This window comes from Gavia stellata, unplaced genomic scaffold (assembly GCF_030936135.1).
Source record: "Gavia stellata isolate bGavSte3 unplaced genomic scaffold, bGavSte3.hap2 HAP2_SCAFFOLD_95, whole genome shotgun sequence".
Lineage (NCBI taxonomy): Eukaryota > Metazoa > Chordata > Aves > Gaviiformes > Gaviidae > Gavia > Gavia stellata.
The window spans coordinates 218,194-230,399 of NW_026776961.1; the positions used below are offsets into that span (position 1 = coordinate 218,194).

The 12,206-nt window shown below is 56.2% G+C and overlaps 1 protein-coding gene across 1 annotated transcript; it reads left to right on the forward strand.

Moving 5' to 3' along the window:
* Window positions 1-10,116: 10,116 nt before the first annotated feature.
* LOC132321538 (proline-rich protein 22-like) lies at window positions 10,117-11,726 on the forward strand. The gene is made up of 2 exons (XM_059835037.1): window positions 10,117-10,219; window positions 10,876-11,726. The coding sequence occupies exons 1-2, from the start codon at window positions 10,117-10,119 to the stop codon at window positions 11,724-11,726; spliced, it is 954 nt and encodes a 317-aa protein (XP_059691020.1).
* Window positions 11,727-12,206: the final 480 nt, after the last annotated feature.

A 12,206-nucleotide genomic window follows, 5' to 3' on the forward strand; every position in this document is an offset into this window, starting at 1 on the left:
ATAGACTTATGTATGTCCAGGTTCCTCAGGTGGTCACGAACCTGATCTTCTCTTACAGTGGGAGCGACTTTGCTCCCTCAGTCCCGGTCTTGCAGTCCATCGATAACCACCAGTGGCAGTCATGATGGCTGTGTCTGGTGGTGATGGCTACGTCCGGCTCAAAGTGGATTCGGGAGACAGATAACAACACAATAGCCAAGTGCTGATAGAAACTAAGATCTCTGTGGTCGGTATGCAAATATGACTAGGAGTCAGTCATCTTACCCCCATAAATAGTGAGCAGCCCAAGAGCCCTTTGAGCTCTCCTGCATGGCAGTGGGCTGCACGACGGGATCTCCCCTTGAGCAGGGACGCCTCCCAATGCTACGCCTGCCGCAGAGATCCCTTACGCCTCGGTGTTGAGAGAATCCTTGCCGCAACAGATCCTCGGTAAGTGACTAATAGCTTGCTAAACTTTGTAAGCTTCACTAAGATTATACCTTTGATTGCTTGTGCACATATAATCCTTTAGACATAAACCGTTGACCAAGTCCAAGGCCAAGTTTGGATCCAGCCGCACCTCCAAGGGAAGGAGTTTAGAATGCAAAGGGGGTCCTCTCTACCTCGTGAGTCAGCGGGAGGGTCTCCCTAACAGTTCTGTCTGACCCTGTCCTCTATGCAGTAAATAATCAAGTGTTCTTTGCCATTGAATCTTGTTAAAGCACTGTCACATTTACTGTGAAACAGTGATTTAACAAGGTTTGATATCAATAAACATATTGCTGCTTCTCTCTTAGGAGCAAAGTGCATCTATCACGCCATCCACGACATGCTGTCCATTACCTGGCTTAAGAAGTTATCCTCAGTGCTCTCCGGGAGTCTCCTGCATCGCCTACAGCTCGCCGTGCTACTTTTCCAGCAGATGTTGGGGTGGTGGAAGTCCCCCAGCGGGACGAGAGCCTGCGAGTGCGATGCTTCCTGTAGCTGCAGCAAGAAGGCTTCTTCAGTAGGCTCCCCTTGATGCAGCGGCCTGTAGTAGACTCCAACCATAAGGTTACCTTTGTTTCCTCAGTCTCTAATTCTCACCCACAAGCTTTCAACTTGCTCGTGGCTGTCCTCCAGAGACAACTCTTCACAACCTATCCATTTCTGGACATAGAGGGCAAGCCCTCACCCCCCTCCTTCCTTGCCTGTCCCTTCTGAACAGCCTGTAGCCATCCATAGCCCCACTCCAGTCATGGGCTTCCTCCCACCAGCTTTAAGTAATGGCAACTAGGTCGTAGCTTTCTAGCAGCACGGTGGCTTCCAAATCCTCCCGTTTGTTGCCCATGCTGTATGCATTGGTGCAGAGGCACTTCAGCATGTCACCTCCTCAGAGGAACACACATTAATTCCTTTGAGGTATTAAAAGAAGCGTGAGCAGCAGGTCAAGGGAGGTAATGCTGCCCCTCTACTCCGCTCTGGTGAGAACCCAACTGGAATACTGCGTCCAGCTCTGGAGTCCTCAGCACAGGAAAGACACGGACCTGTTGGAGCAGGTCCAGAGGAGGGCCACAAAAATCGTCAGAGGGAGGAACAAATCTCCTATGAGGAAAGACCGAGAGAGTTGGGGTTGTTCAGCCTGGAGAAGAGAAGGCCCCAGGGAGACCTTCTTGCGGCCTTTCAGTACTTAAAGGGGGCTTATAAGAAAGATGGGAGAGACTTCTAACAGGGCCTGTAGCGATAGGACAAGGGGTAATCTCTTTAAACTAAAAGATGGTAGATTTAGACTAGACATAAGGAAGAAATGTTTTACAATGAGGGTGGTGAGGCACTGGCACAGGCTGTCCAGAGAGGTGGTAGATGCCCCATCCCTGGAAACAGTCAGGTTGGACGGGGCTCTGAGCAACCTGACCTAGTGGAAGATGTCCCTGCTCATGGCAGGGGCGGGGTTGGACTAGATGACCTCTAAAGGTCCCTTCCAACCCCAAACATTCTATGATTCTGTGATTTCATTGTTGTTTCCCTCTTGGCTCCTATTACCTCAGGAGCCCCCGGCTCATCTCTGTAAGACTTCACCTGTGCTGCCCTGTACCCAGCACGTCTCAGAGCAACAGGCTGAGGGCTCTCGCTAGCACCCTGTCCCGCTAACCTTGGCGTGTCATCCCACAGCTTGTCAGGGCAAGCCTGATATCATCTCCCTCCCCTTCCAAGTCTACTTTAAAGCTCTGTCAATGAGACCCGCTAGCTCGGCAGCAAAGACCCTCTTCCCCCTTTGAGAAATCCCATCCGACCCCAGCTGGCCTGGTGCTGTGTCGGCCATCCCGTTATCAAAAAACCCCAAACTGTGATGGTGACAGGAGTCACAGAGACATGTGTTAACAGACCGGGTCCGTCTGTTTCCTTCCAGCGCGCGGCTCCCCCAGCCCAGCTCCGTCTCAGCCCCCCGACGCCCCCCCACCTTCCTACCTCCCCCCGCAGCTCTCCCACCGGGCCGAGCGGGCGCTCCGCTGGGTCACCCCTCCGCAGCTCTTCTCGCTCCCGCCCGCCGGCACCAGCCCCAGGCTCCGGCACGCCCGGCAGCCCGAGGCCCGGGCGGCTGCCCCTTCTCGGGGGGGCTCTCTCCGGCTGCCGCCGCCGGCCTGGCGAGCGCAGAGGACGCGGCTTTCTGCCGGCGGGGCACCGCAGCCGAGCTCCTCCCGGCTGCCACGCCGGCCTCGCCCGCTCCGGGCGCCAGCGCTGCCCCGGCCGCTGTCGAGAGCCGCGGGGGCGGCCGCGGCCCGGCGCGCCCAGACCTGCCGCTCCGCTCCGCTCCGCTCCGCTGCGGGCCGGGCCGGCTCCGGAGCGGCTCCCCTCGGCCACCGGCCGCTCCTGTCCGTTACAGCGCGGGGCGACCGCCCGCCGCCGCCCCGGCCCCGCCCCGGCCCCGCCCCGGCCCCGCCCCGGCCCCGCCCCGGCCCCGCCCCGGCTCTGGCGGCAGCTGCCGGCGGCTCTCTCCGCGGCCCGGGCGCTTCCCGCCCCGGGAGCCCCCCGCTGCGCCCAGACCTGCCGCTCCGCTCCGCTCCGCTCCGCTGCGGGCCGGGCCGGCTGCGGGGCAGCTCGCCCCGGCCACGGCCCGCGCCTCTCCGCCACAGCCGGGCAGCGGCCCCAGGCCCCTCCGGGGGAGCTTCCCGCGGTGCTGGAAGCAGCTCTCTCCTGCGGGACCCGCCCGCCACTCTGCCGGGCGGAGGCACCGCACCCCCTCGGCCGCCCCTCCTGCCGTGTCTGGGACCGCGCCATAGCGAGGGGGTTCGGGTGTCCCCGGGGACGGGGACTCACCCCGGTCGCTGGGACACGCGTCCTGGCGAAGAGGACGGTGCTGTGCGAGGGCCTTCGAGGGGGCGGTGACACGCGGAAACAAACTGCACAGCTCACACAGAGGTGTAAAGCCGACATTGGTTTATTGCGGTCCCGGGTGCAAGGGGATTTCTCCTCCCGACATGCACACCGGGTTAAAATCATGACAGGCATTTAAAACAGTTAACAACGTTAGTTACGCCTCCTGGTGCTACCCCTTAATTAACTCTTGGTTAATACTGTTCTTACTTCATCTTAAAGTTACAGTTCTCTTTTAATTCACCACGCATGCTCAGAGAGTAGGGGGCTTAATTGGGTTGGGGCTTTTCTAGCTAGGAGGTGTGTTCCGTAGCATTCTAATGACATTATAATGAGACGAGTTAACTCTAGGGCACTATTTTGGCAGTCCATTCTATTTTTCTACGATTCGTCCTTGTGTTAATCGTTATTGCTAGTTAGCAGAGAGTTAGTGAGACAGTCTTTATCTCTAATATTTCTAAGTACCAGGTGCAGTTGTTATGAAGTATCTTCTTTACATTCTTCTCACTTACTTTTAACCCTTTTTTTCCAAGACGTCCTGTATCAGTTTCCCCCTATTCTTTCCCCTAAGCAAATTCTTTGGCTTTTAAAAGTGGTTCGTTATGTTTCATTATTATTTTTAGTGTCTATACTTGCCCAATAAGTTCCTTGAGTTTACATCAAAGGATAAGATTTACTATTGTTAATGTTGTCACCAATATCGGGTGGGTCATTATGTTTAAGATTTTGGTAGCTGACGGGGAATAACCCCTAAACACATCCCACCAATTGTGCTCTCCCTCTGACTTCACTCGTTCCACTGCTTGGTGTATTTCCTCGGCATCATGATGGACAGTAATTAAAGTCTTTCTTCCACTTTCTTCAACTTGTTTTAACAACCTTTTTAAATTTTCATGATGCAATAGTTTTCTTATTAGAGGGAGATTCATTCCAATAGGGGTGGGCTGTATATCCTGAATCAATGTATAATTAAACTGTAGCAATTGATAAGTAGTAACAGGAGCCGGGTAGTTAAAATCACATCCTGTAAGACTAACAAAGTTGCAAACGCAAATATTTGAATTCCGTTATGTTATTCCAAATCACTTTTCGGCTTTCTTTTGGTAGGATTCCGTCTTCACCTTCCCTAATGATTGCAGCTCCTATTGTCTGTATCCATAATTGGGCTTGGATACAACTAAGTGCTTTAGAACATTAGTCTGAGCCGCGTCTAATGCATTTATAATTAGTTCCTTAATTCCTTTCTCAAATTTTATTTCCGCTTTTAGTTGTTCCAATAAGTCTCACCCCAACAGAGGTTTTGGTGACTTAGGTACAGATAAGAATTTGTGTATTCCCAATTCTTTTCCCAATCTAAATTTAAGAGGTTTTTAAAAAATACCCCTTTTCACTTTGGCCAGTAGCTCCTGTACCGTTACAAAACCATCATCCGTAGGTGTTAAAGCTTGGTTGATAGGTTTCATCTTGAGAAAATAAAATCAAGGACAGGGTCCGCCCTTTCTCTGTCATTCTGAGCAGCGGGGCTGCTGCCTCCGAGAAGCACCGCTGAGGCGGGAGGGGCCCCCTTGGGCGCTGGTTGGGGCACACACCACGCAGCACCGCGCTCGGGCATCGTCACAGCGGTTTTTTTGGGCTCCAGCTCCCTCCCCAGCCGGGGGAGGCCGCGGGGACGTTTCCCTGCTTCCCCCCCATCCGGGAAACATGGCACCGGCTCCCCCTCAAACACAACATCATATGCAACAAGGTATTCTAATTCAAGGTTCCATCGAAGGACCATTTCTCCTCATCATCCAATTTATACAAAGGCCGCCATTGATGACAATATTTTATTAAAGTCTTTCTGCTCACGCTTCCTCCTGGCAGCTCTCCTATCTCCTCCCAGTGAGCTAAAATACAGCCTAGAGGGCTCCTTTTCAAGATTCCGCCCCTTTGTTCACCTCCCATAAAGAACACCCTGCCCGCAGGGGCTTATTCCTCAGCCTAAGAACACAACCTGATTGAACTGACAACAATACTACCCTATCCAAGGCAAAAGATGCGAGGGCGTACTCGCCCCACAGCGAATGCACCGAAATTCAAGACAATTGTCGAAAAGGAAATAATGTACTTATGACACTCCAAACACTTAACACGAACAAACAAGGAACACCAATGGCAAATCAGACAGTGCTCCACGCCAAATAAACCCGTCACTATTCTGTTCTACATCTCCCTCCATACCAGCGACATTCTTACTAATTCCTTATACCTTTTATACTTCCACAAAGCACTTGCCTAAGCTGGCCTGAGCGCTCAATCTTATTCCATTTAGACCAGTTTCATTGACACCCACTACACCAAAAATCGTCTCGTCCCCAAACCGTACTCAAACATTCTGTTTACAACCAAAACATTCAAAAACATATATTGGGTTGCATGAAAAATCCTGATACCTGTGTATAGGACAACAAGGGTTAACAATCGGTTCCATTAACACAGTCCGTCATACGCTTCGTCCGTCTCCGGCCGCTCTCCTCGCGGAGAACGCGGAACCGCGGATCAGGACTCCGCACTCGCCCCGCAGTCCGACTGCGCCTCACTCACTCAAACACTCACCCAACTTACAACAACATTAATTGTATAATGAAACACTTTTCACAGAATACACAGTACCGGGCACAAAACTTCCTAAGTATATAGATTGCAATGACTATCATAAAATGTCAATTATAGCCACAATAATACGAATTTCAGTTCCCATGGGTTATAATAGTTGGTACAAACGACAGCACCCCCGCGTACTTCCCTTAATCAGGGATTCCCGCGTTCGTGTAGGTATCCTTCACTCCTGCAATTTCAGCGAAGAGCACCCCCCTGCGTACTTCCCTATCCAGGGGTTCCCGCGCCCTCACTGCTGGATTCGAATCCCACCCGGGGCGAGCACAACGCTCTCTACCTCCCGTAGGACGTCTCCTCACGACTTACAGGTTCCCCTCCCTTAACACACCGGGTCCGCTGATGGTCCTTGTCTGTCCCTGCAGTGATCGGGCGAGCGAGGGAGGTCCTCCGAGAAATCTCGGGGCGCGCCGAGGATGTCCCCCTCTCAGCGGTCCCGCAGCCGGGCAGAGAGGGTCCCACCTGGGGTGCCAAAATTGACACGCGGAAACAAACTTCACAACTCACACAGAGTTATAAAGCCGACATTGGTTTATTGCGGTCCCGGGTGCAAGGGGATTTCTCCTCCTGACATGCACACCGGGTTAAAATCATGACCGGTATTTAAAACAGTAACAAAGTTAGTTACGCCTCCTGGTGCTACCCCTTAATTAACTCTTGGTTAATACTTTTCTTACTTCATCTTAAAGTTACACTTCTCTTTTAATTCACCACGCATGCTCAGAGAGTAGGGGGCTAAATTGGGTTGGGGCTTTTCTAGCTCGGAGGTGTGTTCCTTAGCATTAGAATGAGATTATAATGAGACGAGTTAACTCTAGGGCACTATTTTGGCAGTCCATTCTATTCGTCCTTGTGCTAATCGTTATTGCTAGTTAGCAGAGAGTTAGTGAGGCAGTCTTTATCTCTAATATGTCTAAGTGCCAGGAGCAATTGTTATGAAGTATCTTCTTTACATTCTTCTCACTTACTTTTAACCCTTGTTTTTCAACATGTCCTGTAACAGCAACAACCTACTGAGTGTGTGCGATGGCGTGTGGGGACGTGGGAGTTGTTGTGGAGAAGGAGTCTGGGATTTCATCAAGACTGGGATGCTAAACTACGGTCAGTTAGTGATTTTAAGAATAAAAGATACCCCCCTCGAAGGAGGGTACAGACAGCTCCGGGCAGCGCGACCAGGACAGACGAGACACACACGGCAGCTCCAACAGAGGAGACGGACGCTCCGCTTTTATTGCGCGCACGGCCGCGCAGCGAGCGGCGGCTCCTTCCCGACGGAGCAGCACGCCTGCAGCCTTTCCAAGCGGGCCACGTCCGGCACAGGGCAGAAGAGCCCCAGGGGACCTCATGCGGGGAAGTCCTGGAGGCTCCCCTGCCCGCCTGGCACAGGGAAGAGAGGCGGCGGGATGGAGGGCACAGCCGGACTCCTGCTCCTGCAACAGCGGGGAACCGCTGGCCAGAAACGGCCCTGAGGAGCGCGGGCGAGGGGCCCTCCTCAGTGCTGGGGGGGAAGGCGGAAAACCCCCGGGGACCTGTGCCAATCTGCCTGGGGGAAAAAAACTCCTTCCTGAGCCCAGAACTGGCGATTGCTCCCTGAGCACGGGAGCCAGACCTGCCGCCCAGGGCCCAGGGCTGCCCCGGCTGCAGGGGACACCAGCGCTGCCTGAGCCCTTCCCTCCCTCCACGGGAGGCACCTCAGGGGCTTCCCAGCACGGACAGCCGAGGTGGTTTTCGTCCTCTGGCAGGTGTCTGTAAGCCCAGGCAGCAACCAAGGGCTCCTCCCAGGCAGCTGCCTGAGGTGTTGGGCCTCTTTTGGAGGAAGCTCCCTCCTCCGGGATCCACCTGAGACGCCTCCCAGGCACGTCCCGGAGTATTTCTCCTCTCCTTTAGGGACCTGAGATCTCGGGTAGCAGCCCCAGACTCCTCCAAGAAAGCTTCCCAAGATGTTTTTTGTCCTTTAAAGGAAGCTCTCTCCTCCGGAATGCATCCAAGACTTCTCCCAGGCATCTCCTGGAATGTTTTGACCTGTCGTGCTGGTTTTGGCTGGGATAGAGTTAGTTTTCTTCATGGTAGCGAGTATGGGGCTGTGGTTTGGATTTGTGTTGAAAACAACGTTGACAACACAGAGGTGTTTTCGTTACTGCTGAGCAGTGCTTGCACAGCATCATGGCCTTTTCTGCTCCTCACACCGCTCCACCACCCAGGAGGATGGGGGAATGCAAGAAGCTGGGAGGGGACACAGCCGGGACAGCTGATCCCAACTGACCGAGGGGATATTCCATACCATATGACGTCATACTCAGTATATGAACTAGTGGGAAAGCTGGCCAGAGGACCGCTGCTTGGGCACAGGCTGGGCATCGGTCTGAGGGTGGTGAGCAATTGTTTTCCTTTGCATCGCTTGTCTTTCTTGGCTTTTATTTGTTGTTGTTGTTATTTTCCTTTTCATTACAATGTTCAGTATTATTATCATTATTATTTTATTTTGTTCAATTCCATTTATGAAACTGCTCTTATCTCAACCCACGAGCTTTCTCACTTTTACTTTTCCGATTCTCTCCCCCACCCCGCTGGGCCGGGGGGGAGTGAGCGAGCGGCTGTGTGGTGATTAGTTGCCAGCTGGGCTTAAACCACGACACCACCGCCGTCCCTTCATCCGCTGGCGGGGTGACCTTATCCTAGAAGGGTATCTAATGAGTGAAACAGGACTTTCCCTTTGTGAACCCATGTTGACTGTGCCTGGTGATTGCATTATTCTTTTAAAGCCTTTCAAGAGGACCCAGTACCATCGTCTCCAGAAGTTTTCCAGGAACTGAGGTTAGACTCACAGGTCTGTAGGTTCCTGGGTCCCAAGACCTTTGGCAGATGATCGAGAGGGGTCCTGCCATAACATCTGCCATCTCCTTCAGTACTCTGCGGTGAATCCCATCAGGCCCCATGGACTTGTGAGCATTCAGCTGATACAGCGGGCCCCTGACAGCTTCACTATTCCACAAATGGAAAGTCACTGTTCCCACACTCGTGCTCCACCGAGTCAGGGGACCGGGCAGCCCAAGGTCTATCAGTATTATTAAAGGCTGAGGCAAAAAAATGCATTGAATGCCTCTGCTTTTTCTCCGTCCCTATCAGTCAGGCCACCATCTTCAACAAGTGTTCTTCTGCCCCGCTCGCTTGATTTCCGACACAGGGGAATTGCCTGCTTCTGACCTTATCAAAGGTGCTTCTTAAAGACTGACCAGCACTCGCCGACTCCTGAGCCCTCAACAGCCCTCACCCAGGGGACTCTGCTAAGTACCTCCCTGAATAACGGAACGTTTGCTCTCTCAAAATCCAGCGTAGCAACTCTGCTGTCCTTCTTTCTCATGACACTGACAATTTTAAACTCAACCGTTTCATGATCACTGTGGCCAAGAGCATCCCATCTCCCACGAGTCCTCCTCCATTCCCAACCAGCAAGTCTAGCAGGGCATCTTTCCTAGTTGGCTCCCTGAGTACTTGTGACAAGACGTTCTGTCCCACAAACGTCAGGAACTTCCCAGACCTGCTCGACACAGCAGTATGGTATTCCCCGCTGGGGCCTGGGGACTTGAAATCCCCCATACGGACACGGGCTGCCCATCCAGAGATTCCTCCTAATTGCCTGTAGAATAACTCCCCAGCGCTGGCATCCCGGCTGGGCGATGGCTAGCAGACACCCACTACAACATCTGCTTTGCTTTCCATCCCCCTCATCCTCACCCAGAGGCTCTCGATCACGTCATCGCCGCCTGTAAGGGCTCCACCATCAAACCTCTCCCTCGCATACAGCGTGACGCCTCCACCTCACCTGCCCTGCCCACCCCTCCTGAACAGCCTGGACCCTCCATCCCAGCAGGACCCCTTCCACCAAGTCCCACTAATCCCAAGGATATCCCAGCTCTGGGAAGGCACCAAGGCTTCCAGCCAAAGGCACTTACACCCACAGCCCCTGACAGCCGCCTGCCAGGGCCGGGGTGGCCCAGCCCCCCTTAACCCTTTCCCTCCCCAGGAGGAGCTGGGGAGGCTGTTGGGGCGGGGCGGAACACGGGGAGCCCCCGCATTCTGTCCTGGGAGACCCAGAGAGTCCTTAGCAGCCAACAGCCACAACGGACCATGGCGCTGCCACCGCTGCGGCTCCCAGCGCGTGGGCCCCAGGCCCCCCCGGCACCCTGGCTCCTTCAGCCTTTTGTGCTCCCCAAAACCTTCTACCCCCGAGGTAGGGACCCACCCCGACCCCTGCAGCTCGGGACGCTCTTGGGGGCAAGAGCGGAGGTGACCGATGGCCATCGCTCCTGTCTCTCTTGCAGGCTCACCCAACCGGTGCCAACTGCCTGGGCAGGAGCAGCTCTTCCCTGCAGCCTGGGCACCCCCAGTGGGGGTGGCCCCCCAGGCCCCCCAGGCACCACCAGCAGGTATGGCACCCCTCTCTGCTCGGGCACCCCGCCACCTTCGGCACGTTCAGCACCCCCGACCCCTGGGCATGCCCAGGATCCCCCCACCACCCCCAAGCACTCCCAGCATCCCCACCACCCCCTGCCCCCCCCTGGCAGATATGGCACAGGGCTTCAGCAAGCCCGGGCGACCATCCCCTGCCCTTGCCTGGGTGACGGGCGCCCACTAAATCCCATTTCCACAGAACTTCCCAAATCCTTGGGGCCACCTGTCCCATTTCAGCCCCCTGGAAGTGAGTCTCCTTCCCCGATTTGCAATCCCGTCCCGCTGGCATGGCAGCTCACCCCATGGCGAGTGCCCCAGCCACAAGCTCCCCACGTGCCTGGCGCAGAGCCGGGGGACCTCGGCCATCGGGGCTGGCTCGGCGGGTGCCCTTGGAAGGTCCCCCCGGCCCAGCACGGCTCCCTCTCCCCCGCACAGGTCTGCAGAGGGCTCCATGCGGCTGCTGCTTCCACCCCCGGCTCTTCCACATCCCATGGACGAGCACCCACCTGCCTCCACTGGCCACGGCCACGCTTGGCCGCGCTGCCGCTTCTCTGCCGGGTGCTGCTCTGTGGGGTCCCGGCGGCTGCGGGACCCCCCTGGCCTGGGCAGCCCCTCGGAGCCCCCAGGGACAGCCGCAACACCTCCCACCCTACACCCAGCAGGGGAGAGCGGTGACCCCAGCCCCCCCGCTGCTGCCGACGTCCATCCCCGGCTACCAGCAGATCCAGGGGCAGCCCGCAGAGACCAAGACCTCCGGCAGTGCCACCCCCAGGGCAGCACCCCCGGGAAGCAACATCTCCCCGGGCAGCAACGTCCCCCCCAGCCCCTCTGCTGCCCCCCACGAGCAAGCCCTGGGGGACCCCACAGGCGACCTCGCCGTGGCCGAGGAGGTCCTTCTCGAGGAGGCCCTGAGGCTCTTTGGTTGCTCCCCGGACGCGGTGGGGGTCAGCCAGGACGCTCCCAGCAGCGGCCCCAGGCCCGGGGACCCTGGTGGCACCAGTGCAGCCATCCCCCACTGCGACTTCGCCTCGCTCTCCCTGCCCGAGGAGCTGCTCAGCCCCGACTACAGCGTCCCCGAGACCGCCGACGCCATCCTCAGCCTGGACGAGTTCGTCATGGGGCTGGAGCCCCAGGAGCCGTGGGGGGATGAGGGCAGGGACCCGCCACCGTCCCAGCCTGCCACGGCAGAGAAGCGGGGGAAGAAGCGGGCCACGAGCACCTCGCCACAGCCAGCCAGCAAACGCAGGGCTCTCGCCGGCAGCAGGGGGGTGGCGGGGGGGGATTAGACCCACAGCAGGGGTGAGAGGGAGATGGGGGGAGTGGGGGGTGGGGGAGGAGGGATGGGTATTTGGGGAGGGGGGGTGTGTGTTATAGTAGATTTGATGAGGCCGCTTCTCTTGTTTTCTTCATTAAAAGCCATTTCTCCTGAACTACTCCGTGCCTGTGTGGGAGCGGGAGGAAGCGCAGGGGGCACCGGGAAAGGGCACCCAAGAGCTGCAAAAGCCCCGCAGAGCCCCACAGCAGAGCCGGCGAGCCCCGAAGGGCACTGAGCCGTCCCCAGGGCTGAGTCACCAGCAGCGGGGCAGACAATGGCGGCAGCCGGGGGACTGCCCTGTCCCCTTCCCCAGGGGAAGCAGCCCTTCGGCAGGGGAGCCAGGACAGACAGGTCCCTGCACGACACACGGACACGGCCCCACGCAGAAAGCAGCATGGAGTCCCCGGGACAAGGACAGACCTTGGGGGCCAGGCTGGGGACGGACACACAT

Excerpts from the sequence above, each read along its gene's own strand:
- LOC132321538 (XM_059835037.1), top strand. The coding sequence starts at position 10,117 with ATGGCGCTGCCACCGCTGCGGCTCCCAGCGCGTGGGCCCCAGGCCCCC. Across the intron at positions 10,220-10,875 it reads CAAAACCTTCTACCCCCGAG|GTCTGCAGAGGGCTCCATGC; the intron begins GTAGGGACCCAC and ends TCCCCCGCACAG.